Consider the following 14,532-nt stretch of genomic DNA (forward strand, 5'->3'; position numbering starts at 1 on the left):
GTTAAGAAAACAACTGTTTATTTATTGTTGCTATATTAAATAGGAGAGAAGACAAAATATTGATAATGGAAATATATGTACAGCTTATTTACTGTAGTCAAAAGAGGAAGTGAATCAATGAGCAGTCTTTCTCTCACTTACTACAATGACAAGACAAAGGGTAGGCCATGAGCAACAGAATAAAAGAACGTCACTGCGCTTCAAAGCTGTCTAGTTCAGTCATCAATGATTTTATATAATGCTTGTGAAATCTATGCTCATGTGATCTGTATGATCAGTACCAGAAGATGACCATGTTGAACTGTTACGTAACTACACTCTAATGCAAAACCTAATAAGAAATGAAACTGAGCTGATGTATACAGCCTGCCTGACAATACATTGGTACATGCATGAAAAGGGTCACGTTCTCTACTAGTCAGTTCTACTGATCATTCCTACTTGGATGACTTTAATCCTCCTCCTCTTAAATGCAAAAACAAATTAGGCCTTAAAATAGCTCGCAACCCAAATGCATACATTCAAACATTTCTTCATTTTGTTCAATTTAGGATTCATGCCATTAGTTCATGCCTTTAAAAAAACATCACATTCTCAGGAAACAAAATATGGAAAATTGTATTTTAAAGCACCCACTCTGGTGTTCAAAGTCACACTTGGGTCCAGTCTTGTCACATTCCCGCGAGCAATGCAGACTGAAGCACAACAGATGAGCGTGTGGTCGGGTTAAACCGAACAGAACATAAAACAAAACAGTAAGTGAATCTGGAAAGATAAATTATTCTATTTAAAAGAAAAAGAAAAGGAACACTTTACAAACAAGATTTACAAATGACCTTCAGCTACAAACCCAATTTGACACATTTGCTGACCTTCATGTGTGATGCAGTTGCAATCCAAAATCATGACCTCTGGAAACTCGTTTAACACTTGCAACACTTAACCAAGCACATATTTAAAAGCCACACTGAGATCTGTGGCTGTTGTTATTGACCTGTTAGTACTACAGTCTTTCAGTATTTCCCCACAGTAAAACATAACCATTTCTAAACTGTCTCCTGCTCAGCATGTGTCAAGTGTAGAAAGTCAGAGCTCCTGCGGTGACCTTTGACCTTATCACTGTAGTTGGACTCTGTATGCACAAATTAGGAGTTTAACCTGTGGAAAAAGTGAAACATTTCCTGATTAATACGTTTTAATTACATTATGAACTTTCTACTCAAAATCATCCATTCAGAATGGATAAAACAGAATCAAACAAAATGATTCTCTAACAAATCAGATGTTATTTATTTTTTTATTCATATTGCCAAGACTTTTCCGGGTCTGAAAAATAGCATTAAAGTCGTAACTTTATGGAAGTAGCGCAAGATCATTTCTTCCATATTGTGATGTACAACTGAGGGAAACTGATTATCAAACAAGGAAAAAATAGGGCAGGACTTGGTTCTTTCTGTCAGTTGTTGATTGGATGGAGGCAGATCTGAACGCAATTAACTGGACTAAATGATTAGAGAAGTCCAGCATATGTCACAAGAGAGAAGTCTGTTGTTTCACTGAAAGATCAAGTTATGACATTTTGATAAAGAATTACCAGGTCAAAAGAGGAACATACATGGATGAAATGTTCACAAAACGATCAATTAGATGCATTTAAAAAAACAAATTTTAACTTTAACATTCCCTGATATTTCCAAAGAACCATGGAAACCCAGTTAGCCACAACTAGCTATTATTTTACAAAGCCCTATCTCAATTATTCACACTTCCTTTGGAGCACGTTCAGGCATTTATACAGCAGCATTTAAACCATCTCATATAAAAATGTGTGAAAGTCCTAGGTACCTTAGCTGTGGGCGACTCTGCCAGACGGATGAACAGTTTGTTGGTTCCTTGAACAGGACTGAAAGAGTATATGAAATGGCTGTCCTGCAGGGGGAGCAGCACGCAGTATGTGAGAGACTGCAGACATTCAACAGAACAAAGAGACGATAAATTTGAATAAAGATTGATTGTGACATCAGTGGCTTACCAAGAAGATGGGCAGCTGAAACTTATCATTCAGGACGACAGCATGAACACTACAGGGCCCACAGAGTCTAGCTGTGATCTCATTAAGGAAGTTTGCATGGAAGATAAAAAGCAGGATGCCAGATCCTAAGACAGAAAGCACAATAATAGCTAACTAATTCAGTAAATAAAATTGCAGTTATTGAGAACAGACAAAATTAAAGTGAGTATTTCACCTTCTCCGGGTGTGTGTTGAGGGGGTTTGTAGTTGAATTCCAGTGAAAAGTCTGGCCCTTCGCACAATCTATGGCAAGCCAAAGGGAATACAGGTTCCAGTAGGGCCAGCCGCGTTTCAAAATATGCTCTGATTGTCTCCTCCGCCACAGTTGATAACCTGCAAGATGCATTTTCACACATGCATCTTATTTTAATAGCTATATTTTCATCGTGCCCGTGTCCTACATCTTTAAATATATGTGACCCTGGACCACAAAACCAGTCATAAGGGTCAGTTTTTCGAAACTGAGATTTATATTAGCTGAATAAATAAGCTTTCCATTGATCTGAAAAATCTGGAATCTGAGGGTGAAAAAAAAAGAAAAAAAAAAAGAAGAGAAAATCGCCTTTAAAGTTGTCCAAATTACCCTACAGAAATAGCTGCTGTACATGCTTGTGTCAATTGCCTTTAGTCTGTTACGAGTTCTGAAGACAAAAGCGGTATTCTTGATGAGGTTGTAAATACAGCTCCTCTGTTTGGGGCAACATGACGTGTTTGTTCCAGAAATCTGTTGCACAACAAGATATATCTGAGAAAAAGCCACACATTTCAGACTACTTAAAATTTTAGCCTGAAAGGAGAGGAAGTGAGGTCATATCACTGTCCCATTGCCAAGATCATTTCCACTATGCATGAGCTGGCACAAGGAAATCTTCAGTCTGTTGATGTGCATGCTTAAGTCAAGTGACTCTTACTGGGTAGTTTTGAAGTTTTGATTCTTGTTCACTGCTGTGTTTGTGCCATACAGGACAGTGGTGCAGAATCATTTCTCACCTGGAGGTCCAAACTGGACAGAATGAACTGGGAGGAGCCTGCCGTTTTGTTTCTTCTTGAGTAAAAGGGAGCGACTCTTATCTCTAAGGTAGATGGGTTTTTTTATTGGGTAAAAACAAATGAATTCAATGTATTAATTCAATGCTACTGTTGAAAAGTTTGGGGTCTGAATTATTTTCTTGTTTGTTTGTTTTTGAAAGAAGTCTATTATGGTCGACAAGGCAACATTTATCATTTATTTGATCAAAAATACAGTAAAACAGTTAAACTAACTAATATTGCAATTTAAAATATTATTTTCTATTTTATTTTACTCTAAAATGTAATTTATTCCTGTGTTGACAAAGTTGAATTTTTTGCAGCCATTGCTCCAGTCTTCAGTGTCACATGATCCTTCAGAAACCATTCTAATATGCTGATTTGGTGCTCAAGAAACATTTCTTACTATTGCCAATGTTGAAAACAGTTGTGCTGCAGTTTGTGGAAATGGTGATGCTTTTTTTCATGATTCTTTGATGAATAGAAAGTTCAAAAGAACAGCATTTATTTGAAATAGATTTTTTTTGTAACATTATAAATGTAATCCTGGACCACAAAACCAGTCATAAGGGTCAGTTTTTCGAAACTGAGATTTATATTAGCTGAATAAATAAGCTTTCCATTGATCTGAAAAATCTGGAATCTGAGGGTGAAAAAAAAAGAAAAAAAAAAAGAAGAGAAAATCGCCTTTAAAGTTGTCCAAATTAAGTTCTTAGCAATGTATATTACTAATCAAAAATTAAGTTTTGATAGATTTATGGTTTTGTAACGAAATTTACAAAATATCATGGAATATGATCTTTATTTAATATCCTACTGATTTATGGCATAAAAGAAAAATCAATAATTTTGACCCATACAATGTATTTTTGGCTATTGCTACAAATATACCCCAGCGACTTAAGACTGGTTTTGTGCTCCAGGGTCACATATACGTGGCGGTGTTCGAATAATGTAGCAATGAGACACTCACGTTTGCATATGGTCTTTGATGAGATCATATATCATCAAATTGTTGCTAAGTTTGGCATAGTACAAGGCAGTGTTCTTATGTTTAGACAAGATGTTGCAGTCAGCGCCATATTCCAGCAGGAGGCGAACCACATCTGCATTGCCCCTCTTGCAAGCCTTAAAATTAATAATACAACAATCAGCACTCAGTACAGATCAAAATTTATAACTTAAAATGATAACTTAAAAGTGCAAACTGTCTGATAGCTAAAGCACAACTTAATTTCTAAACTAAAAAATAATATACAGTACTGTACAAAAGTTTGGGGTCAGTATAATTTATTTTTTTTGGAAAGAATTGAATACTTTTATTCAGCAAGGATGCTATAAATTGAGAAAACAGTCACAGCAATGACATTTATAATGCTACAAAAAAATTTCATCTTCAAATAAATACTGATTTTTAACTTTCTATTCATCAAAGAAACCTGAAAAAAAGCATCACGGTTTTCACAAAAATATTAAAGCAGCACAGCTGTTTTCAACATTGATAATAATAAGAAATTATTCTTAAGCAGCAAATCAGCATATTAGAATGATTTCTAAAGGATCATTTGAAACTGATGAATGGAGTAATGTCTGCTGAAAATTCAGCTTTGCATCACAGGAATGCATTACAAAGAAAAGTTTTTAAATTGTAATAATATTTCATATTCATTCTGTTTTTACTGTATTTTTGATCAAATACTTGCAGTTTGATACGCTTAATAGTTTTTGGTTTTCTTTTCCTTTCAAAAACATTTTTTTTAAATCTTAACGAACCCAAACTTTTGAATGGTAGAGTATACGGACAAAAAATCTATATAACTACCAATCATAGGGTCATTAACAAGCCGGTTTCTGTTTGTAGAGATCTAATTCCCAGATCAATATAACAGCCTTCTCACCTTCATGAGAGCGGTTTCTCCACCCAGAGTTTGGGCATTTACAGATGATCCTGCCTCTAGGAGAATGGCCACTGTTGTCAAGAAGTTCTGCACCAAACAGAACAAGTTATTAAAATAGATTGTTGTGGACTTGTGTACTTAACGAAATGAACCTTAGTGCTTAACTATACTAAGACAAATACAACAATACTATACTAAAAATGCTAATACTCTCTTGCATTAGTGGTTGAAGTGAAAAGAGTCAATGAGGGTTCCTGTGATGTTCTGCACCTTTTCAGCAGCATGCATCAGGGCAGTGGTGCCGTTCTTCTGTCTAGCGTTAACCTTTACTCCTTTCTTAATGAGCAGCCTGAGGACGTCATCCTGACCGCCTGCAGCAGCCAACAGTGTTAAGGACATGCCGCTAGAGTCCTGCAGGTGGTAGCACATACACAAAACATTCAAAGATATTCACATGGCATCCTCTCAAATAGTACTTAGACCAAGGGATCAAGGTATGGCTGCCTTGCTAAAGGTCCAGTTAGCCTCTGCTAGGAGATGCTCCAATTACACCATCTGGATCCAAAAAGTATGATTCTTCATTGATTCAATTCAAATATTTCATTACATATATTAGATGTTTTAACAGATGTTAACAGCTAACTTTCTGCAGGTATTATAGACAATTATGTTCGACTGAAAACATTGACTGCATAATGGTTAACCCATGATGAACTACAACATGACACAGTTCTCTGATGAGTCATTAATATAGATTCAAGACAGAGACAGGCAGAGAGGAAGAGAGAAAAGGAAATAAGTAACATACCTCCTGGTCCAGATTGTAGTCCTCTTTGGAACTAAGTGCACGTTTTACCGCCAGGTAATTCCCATTCTTCACTGCTTCTCGCAGCTCCGCTGAAAGTTACATGGTAAACAGAGCAAGACAGAAGAGGAGAGAAAAATGATGAGGAAAACTTTCATCAACTGAAAAGTTACAATAAATGAAAGACGGACCTAAAATATGCCATTCAGGAGGGATTTGTGCTGTTGTTTTTCTGTGTGGGTATCACTTACCAGGAGTTAAGGCTAGCGGAGAGAGATTCTCATCCTCTCCATTCAAGTGTTTCTGAAAGTCCTCCAGTGTCATCCAATCCAGCTTGAGCTCCACCCCAAGATTAAGAGATGGCGGTCCCCTGTCTGTCACACAGAAACATGTTGTTAGCATTCAGAGACTCAGAAACAGCTTGGGATCCCCAATATATCAGCTGCCACATGCATAGCCATAATAGAAAAATAATTGATCACAAGGGATGTGTTCTTCCATTAAAAAAAAACAGCTAAATTAAGTGCCAATTAGGGCTGCATCAAATCGACAAATTCATCAAACTGAAAAAAGCAAACATAAGAAATTAATATTTCACTCAAATAAAAGATTTAAGAAAAATACTATAATTTTACATACAACTTTAAAAACACAATAATTACAATAATCATCAACTTCATCATCAGCACGGATGGGCTTACTTTTTCCATGTTTGAATATTAAACCATCAAGCTTTAATTTTCATGGAAAACCGCTGGGAACCCTTAAAGCTTTTCTTGTGTTGACAGTGACACTGCCAGTTGATAAACACTACTCATTAAAAGTATGTAAAGATGATTGGAGCTTGTTGCGTTTTGAAATTCACATTATAAGCAACCTGAACCCAGAGCAGATGCAGAGATGGGTTTGTTTGGAGAAGCATTTAATGCGAATAGACACTGAAAACACCAGATCACGAGCTGCTCGCGTGTAAAAGAACACAATGCTACCCTTCACTCTAAATCACACTATGCATAGATTTAATTAATTAAATCAAAATCTTTGCAATTTGATACTCACTAAGCCATATCGCTATTTACATTTTATTTCAATTAACCATGCATGCCTAGTGCAAATGAACAGTATGCAGGTGTCTCAAGACATGTTTTCAAAAGTTGAAACTCTTTTAACTTTACATTGCCAAATACAAACCAGGAGTTTTGTCAGAGCGCTCCATGGTCTCCCGAGAGTCCTGATTGTCATCGCAGGCGGTGAAGACCCGTGATTCACTGTCATCCCTCCTTCTCCTCCTCTTGTCCTTCCATCTGGAGTCTTCTGTCGAGTCAGGAGATGCTATTGACTCAGTCATGGACTTCCTTTCCAGCCGCTCTTGCCGGGCCTCCTCTGCAAGCCTCTGCGCCTCCTCCATGCGTGCTTTTCTCTCCCGTTGGGCTTCCTCTATTCTCTCCTTCTTCTTTCTCTCCTCTTCTTCAATCCTTTCTTTCCTCTTTCTCTCCTCCTCTTCCATCTTTTCTTTCCTCTTCCTTTGCTCTTCCTCTCTCTGCTCTCTTTGTAATTCCTCCTTAGACTTGGGGGCCAGTTCGTCTGATTTATCACTTTTCTCGGATGTTCCCTTCTCCTGTTTCTCCTCGATCTCCATAGAGAAGGGACTCTGACCAGGTCGAGGCACTGGTAGGAGAAGAATGTAGTGGTGAATCAAACAAAAGACCATTAAGAATGAAAAATTGAAGTCAGCTACAAATGTATTTTTACCATCTTTTGCCTTCTCTGTCTTGTCTGAATCAGGTTTCCGTGCAGGAGACTGCTTGGACAATTTTGTTTTCTTGTCATTTTTCCCTGCACCCTGTAAAACAAGTGGGAAAAAAAGTCAAAAACAAGTGGGGGGAAAAAAGTCAAATCACAAACATATTTTTTTTGAAGACAAAAAAATAAAATCATTCATGTCTGTAAAAAAAAAATAAAAAAAGTTGATACTTAAAGTGTCATTGAAAAGGTTGTAGTAAACTTTTTAAAGAAATCAATACTTTTATTCAACGAGGATGCATTAAATTGATCAAAAGTGATAGTAAAGACATCAAAGAATCATGAAAAATCTATCACTGTTTTCACAAAAAAATATTAAGGAGCACAATTGTGTTCAACAATGATAATAAGAAATGTTTCTTGAGCAACAAAACATTTCTGAAGGATCATGTGACACTGAAGACTGGATGACTGCTGAAAATTCAGCTTTACCACCATAGGAATAAATTACATTTTAAAATATATTCAAATAGAAAACAGGTGAGAAAACAATTATTGTGAAATAAATTATAATAATGCTTCACAATATTATGGTTTTTGTTGTATTTTGGTCAAATAACCCTTGGTGAAAATAAGGGACTTCTTTCAGTTCTTTCTTTTAATTAGCATAATAATAATAATCTGGTATTAGTTGTTTTAACAGATGTACAACAAAAAAGCCAAAAAAAAAGGAAAGGAAGAAAATGGGTTACATCAGAGTTTTAGACCTGTACCTTTGGAGTTATATTCTTGTTCTGGTCCGCTTGTCTCCTTGGTACACGATCTTTTGCCTCACAGTTCAACAGGAACTTCTCAAACAAGTTAGAGGCACCTCCCTTTTCACCAACTTCTTCCTTCGGCTCCTCCTCTTTGGGCTTGATGGGGGCTGTTGATGCTGTGGAGGATGAGGAGGAGGAAGAGGCAGATGAAAGCTTCTGAGAAGGTGGGCCTGCTTCCTGCCCTTTGCTTTTAACCTTTGACTTGGGTGCGGACGTAGCTGCCCCCGTGTCACTGGAGTCGGGCTCCTCCTCGCTTCGAGATGACTTGCTAGTGCTCTTGCTACTAGTAAAGCTCTTGTGCTTGTTTGCACCACTTTCTTTAGGTGTGGCCGTTGAAACCTCCACTTTTTTAGGTTTCTTCTCTTGAATCAGGTCTTTGAAACCTTGCAGCTTCAGGTCAGACTTGGCCTTCTTCTGCTTGGCCTGCTTGAGATCACCTCCACTCTCACTTCTTGCAGATTTGTCTGTGGCTTTTGCTGTCATGGTTTTGAAGGAATCGTTTGTTTCTGTGTTTGTTGTATCATCCGTGTGGGACTCCGAGGGCACGTCGCTCTTCTCATCCTCTTCATCTGAGGTATCAATCTCTTTTTTTGACTTTACTTTCTTTTTCTTGTGGTCCTCTCCACTCTCTTTCTTCTGTTTTCCACCATCTTTATGCTTGTCAAGCTTCTTTTGTTTCTTGGGAGTAACTGGGGCATCATCGTCATCATCAGAGTCAATGAGCCTCTTCTTTGTGTCTTTTTTAGGAGGTGCAGGGGAAGGATCCCTGCTCTCTGCCTCCTCCTCATCAGACTCCGGTGCAGGCAGAGGTTTGTCTTCCCACCATTTCTCCTTCTTTTTTTTCTTCTTCTTTTCCTTCACAGGCATCTCATCATCTGATTCCTCCACTTTCTTCTTTTTCTTCTTCTTTATTGGTGATTCTTTCTGTTTTTCTATATCACTGTCACTCTCAGAATCAGCATCAAACAAATCACTCTTCATGGGCAGCTTCTAGGTACCACGGAGCACAATCAATATTCCCAAAGACTTCATCAAGTAAACCAGATATAGAAAAACAACAATCATGTGAACATATCTTTAGAGTCTCACCAAGCCAGTTTCCTTCTTTGGCTTCATCTCAGCCAGGGCCTTCTTGTAGGCAAGCAGCACCTCTCTGCAGTCGTCCAAGTGTGCCTCAGGCTCCCAGGTGTCATCGTCCGATGAGTAGTTCTTCCATCGCACCCGGTACAGCACCTCTCCCTGTACAAATGTCAGAGGTCAAAAATCATGGCCTCCCATGGGGGTGTAGTAAGTTGTGGAGTGGTAAGGGAAGGGAAACACAAAAAAGGCTTCTGATCCAGTCAGTTTAACTTCACTCTCACTGAGTAAGAGCACATGCAACAAAATGAACAAGTACATTTTAAATGGCTTTGTAAGCTATAATTTGACAGCTATAATTTAATGCACTTATAAATACACAGCAGTTTGTATTTGTACTCTGCACTCCCTGTTGCCCATTTAATAACTTCTGATACTTTTTTTGCCATGTTAATATAAGCGGCTTGATCGGTTATGTCAAGGGAGAGTGATCGGTTTCACTCATCCACAATGTGTGGATGGATCGTGTTTGTGTCAGAGACTTATTGTCTATGGAAGAGAAATATAAAATACATAAAATAAAATTCCTCAAATAAATATTAAAAGCCAAACACAAATAATAATGATAATATTGATGATGACTAGGGTTGGGTATCGAAAACCAGTTCCATTTTAGAACCGGTTCCAAATTTCCAAGAACTGGGTATTCGATAAGATGCGTGCATTTCGATTCTGCTTAACGATTCCTACGTTTGCATTTTAATGTGATTAAAAACGATTTAAGTGTGAAACAGAAAGAACTTGCGGTACGGGCAAAGAGTATAGAAGCCATTTGTTACGGGTTCCCAGTTTGTGCTACATGAGAGAACGATGAGAGGGGTGATGTTTATAGGAGACATTAAGGCAGTAATTAATGCTTAGCAGATGCATCCCAAGCTCCACAGGTTAGTTTCAAAGGGAAGTTCATTATCCGCTGCGTTGCTAAGTAACAAACACTGCTGAATCCCGGCTCCTTTTATTTCATGTGACTCTATCTGGAGGATTAATAATAGCCGAATATCAAAGCCAAATAATAATTTGTTTTAATCCCAATCGACAGAGTGGATGGGATCTCTTTCCACTTTTACATCTGCTGGTTTCACGACACTAACAAGCAACTCACCATACTTTTGTGGCTGTTGTATGTTAACTCAAATCTGTCTTTGTCTTAAAGTGTGAGATACTGCTGGTAGGTTTGCACCCATTTCGAGAGCCTTGGCTTAGATTAGAGTGCTAGTTTCCTGTACAACTGCCTCTGTGCAGGAAGAATCAGCAGTGAGAATCGGTTAATCACTGTATTTTTGTAAACAAGCGAGTCTGAGAGTGGTTGTCATTGGCTCACAGCCATCACTGTCTCATCTTACAGTCAGTATGAATGGACACCACCTGGATAAAATTGTGACGGATGCTTAGACTGACACACAAAGACACAGAAATATTTCTCAATCAAAAAGGCATTTTATCACATAGCTTTCTTGCAGGGTCACAAATGAGCAAGGTCTCGATACAAAAATACCACTGGAAAGGACTAAAATGCCTCGTATTCAAAAAGTGAGGGCAAACAAATAATTTTTTTTTAAGTAATCAAGCATTAACTATCATTCTGTGCCTATCCAATTATGGGTTTACAACATAACAGTGACCTTTAGCAGTCACAGAAATTGCTATTTGCTTTCTCAGAGTTGATTGTTGTTAAATATACACTACTGTTCAAAAGGGGTCTATAAGATTTTTTTTTAAATAATTTTAATTAGTCTCTTATGCTCACCAAAGCTGCACTTATTTGATCAAAAACAGTAAATATTGTCAAATATAATTACAATTAACAGTTTTTTATTTGAATATATTTTAAAATGTAATTTATTCCTGTGATGCAAAGCTGAATTTTCAGCAGCCGTTACTCCAGTCTTCAGCATCGCATGATCCTACATAAATCTTTACATCATAAAATATAATATATAATATTATTATGGAAACTGTGATACATTCTCTATAGTCTTTTTGATCTTACTGACCCCAAACATTTGAACAGTATTGTATATTTAATGTATTTGTTGCTGTATAATATAAAGTGATCAATCAGTTTTTAAAAAATGGGTAAAGCATAGCCTTTATTGTGTTATGACATCTTGTGCACTGATCACAGATAGTTTTGATTGTCATGTTGATTTAATTGATTTAATAACACAAGTCATAATTATTGCAGACTAAGAATTTCATGTAATTTATTTTAACTTAAGTATGAGATAAATAAATGGATCCCCTTAAATGGAAATATTGTTGCACACATAAACTTCACATATCACCTGTTCTTTGAGTATTATTGACGCACAGGTCCACAAACACACACACACACACCCTTGTGATATTTCTAGATAAGACGCTGCTGAATGTAGCTTCACTAAAATAAACTAAAGCAGTCTGGCATGAAGTGATCAGTCATTCTCGCATTGAACGCAGTTGGAACGGCACCATAAAACAGTCTCCCAGAAATCATTCAGTCAGAATATCACATCTGCTCAATGCTCAGGCAACCCAGGATCTCCAGACCTGAAGGTGAGGAAAGTGATCTGTAATGGGATATTCCCCTCTCTCTCTCTTTATGAAAGCCCAAGAGGCCTTTGCATAGAGCACCTAGACGGGAACAGGAGAACATAGACTCCAAACGGATCCCAACCCCATCTCGCAAACACACATCTACAGACCAAATCCATGTCTAATACGGCTCCCCATAGTACAGCAACACTATTCCAGGGGCTGTTACTCCACCTAAAAATAATCTAAATTCCTGAATAAGTATTCCATTCAGATAAAAAAAAATGACTTATAAAACAAAATGCTGAATCATTGTTACGCATTCCCGTCAGTAGGACCATGCACAAAGGGCTAACAATACATACGAGATAGAGATTTATTTATATTTCTACGTTTACACAGCGAGCTTGCACATTGCGTGATCATATGCATGAGCATAAGACTTAAACATCCATACGTTTCTCTTTTCTATCCATTTCTATTCAAAGAGCACTAGTAATGTGTCAGATATAATAGCGCGAGTTATGGATGCTGTAAACAACTGTGCAATGCATATCAACTCTTGAATGCTGTCAAGTGTTTTCCTCCGCATGAAACACCACTCTTAGTGTTCGGAACTCATTTTGGCCGCGGGTAGATTTAGTCCGTGGTTTAAAGTGGTAATTCATCCAGATTTAAGCAGGTTTGATGTAAACAAGAAGAGCCGTTGAAACTGAATCTCGTGGCTCAAACCGGGACGGAGCTGAGCTGAGCTAACCGCCAGAAAGTTACAACGACTGAATACATCCTCTCTGCACTGCGGGAAGTTGCCGTTTTAGGGCGAACAGGCCGTAAAATCACCCTTTTGACTATTTATTTAGCCTTATCCTATTAATTATACACGCGTCTGCAGTATTTACAGTAATAGCAATATGCTACGTCGCTAGCAAGATGGCATCCGAAGCTCCGCCACAAACACTCTCCCTCACCTCCACCACTCGCGTATCAATAATCCTCTCCACTTCATATACATCTTCTTCATCCTGTTCGCTGTCTCCAGGCTCCGCTCTCTCGGCTCCGGTAGTCATTTATGCTTTAACTAAGCAAAATATTGACGCTATGTGTTGTATATATATATGTGTGCTAACAACATGAAGGCCGCACGGCAGCAGAACTAGTGCACATACACACGGATACAGCAGCAGCGCACTTGCGGTGATAGTACTCGGTGTTGCCAGATTGCGCAAGAAAAACGCGCATTATGGATTGGAAAAAACAACAGCCTCAAGGTCGTGTATTTCTATTCGGACATGGCAACACGTGGAGTACTACAACAGGAGGAGGCTCCCTGTGTGTGTGTGTGTGTGTGTAAACGGTGACAGATGATATGACTGAGGTTACCTTCTCCCACCGCTAAATATATCATAAAAATATAAAAAATTAGGTGAAGTGACTTTCGCTAAAATCGATAATTTGACTTCTCCAATAAGATGTTAAACATTTAAAATAAATATTTCATTTATATTATACATTTAATTAAAAAATATTGTAAAATAATAACTTAAAATAAAAATCAAATATATAAAATATTAATGAAATAAAATATTTATAAATAAAATAGTATTTTCAGTATTACTTCTCAATAAGGATGTTAAATATTAATGAGTTAACCCAATAATTAACCTGAACTAACAATTAACAGTACTTTTACAACTATAAAACATTTGACTTTCAATGTTAAAATGTATTTGTATGTTAATAATGAATTTATTTATGCATTATGAACTAAAAATTAATAATTGTATACCAATTTCTATAAATGAACATTAACCAAATGATGTGAAAAAATATTGTGTTACCTTGATTCATTGAAAGATGCATCAACACATGTATGTAAATAGTAACACTAAAATACATACATGTTTATGCATAGATTAAATTGGCATTTTTATTATTTACTAAGTAGGCCTACTTATTTACAGCTATTTTTAAATTTAATGTTTATTTGATTTTATATGAAACACTTATCATTTTTTATCATTGCTAGTTGCAGCCCTAAATCAGTTGAATTGGAATTCTCAGTCTGAAAAATTATGACATAATTTTTTCAGAATTTCAAAGTAATTTAATTAGGGCTGCAACTAACGATTAAGAACTGATTAATCTGTCAATTATTTCCTCAATTATTCAGATAAAAAAAAACATTTATTTTATAAAGCACACTTTATTTTTTATATCTGACACAAGCATTCTTTCAAAGGTAAAGTTACTATGCGAGGACATTCCTTTTATTTCCTTAGGTTTTTGATAAAATTATATCAATAAAATCTCAGACTAGAATGTGTGAAGTCTATGTTCATTTGTAGGTTAAGGCTGGTTTGCATATTGTTTCAACATATAATTTTGTTTTTCATTAGAGATCTTATGCTAATGGATTGCTGTGGTTCATCATCATCATCATCATCATCATCACCAACAACAACAACATATGACCAACACCACTACAATCTCCTGTAAAAGCAATTTAATTTACAAAGG

General features: G+C 36.9%; 1 protein-coding gene across 2 annotated transcripts; it reads right to left on the minus strand.

Annotated features, from left to right (window-relative positions):
* Positions 1-594: 594 nt before the first annotated feature.
* Positions 595-13,293, minus strand: LOC107597386 (M-phase phosphoprotein 8). Of its 2 annotated transcripts, none has more exons than XM_016288415.1 (14): positions 12,984-13,293; positions 9,454-9,603; positions 8,320-9,354; positions 7,556-7,646; positions 6,995-7,471; positions 6,055-6,177; positions 5,807-5,895; positions 5,269-5,409; positions 4,999-5,085; positions 4,074-4,228; positions 2,247-2,404; positions 2,033-2,157; positions 1,846-1,929; positions 595-1,158 (listed from the first exon to the last, which is right to left on the minus strand). In XM_016288415.1, the coding sequence occupies exons 1-14, from the start codon at positions 13,080-13,082 to the stop codon at positions 1,117-1,119; spliced, it is 2,856 nt and encodes a 951-aa protein (XP_016143901.1). In that variant the 5' UTR covers positions 13,083-13,293; the 3' UTR covers positions 595-1,116. The 2 variants fall into 2 exon arrangements, with proteins under 2 accessions (XP_016143901.1, XP_016143902.1); XM_016288416.1 differs by having other exon boundaries at positions 8,320-9,351; positions 12,984-13,291.
* Positions 13,294-14,532: the final 1,239 nt, after the last annotated feature.

The sequence above is a fragment of the Sinocyclocheilus grahami genome, unplaced genomic scaffold (genome assembly GCF_001515645.1).
Source record: "Sinocyclocheilus grahami isolate Dianchi unplaced genomic scaffold, SAMN03320097.WGS_v1.1 scaffold231.1, whole genome shotgun sequence".
In the NCBI taxonomy this organism is placed as follows: domain Eukaryota; kingdom Metazoa; phylum Chordata; class Actinopteri; order Cypriniformes; family Cyprinidae; genus Sinocyclocheilus; species Sinocyclocheilus grahami.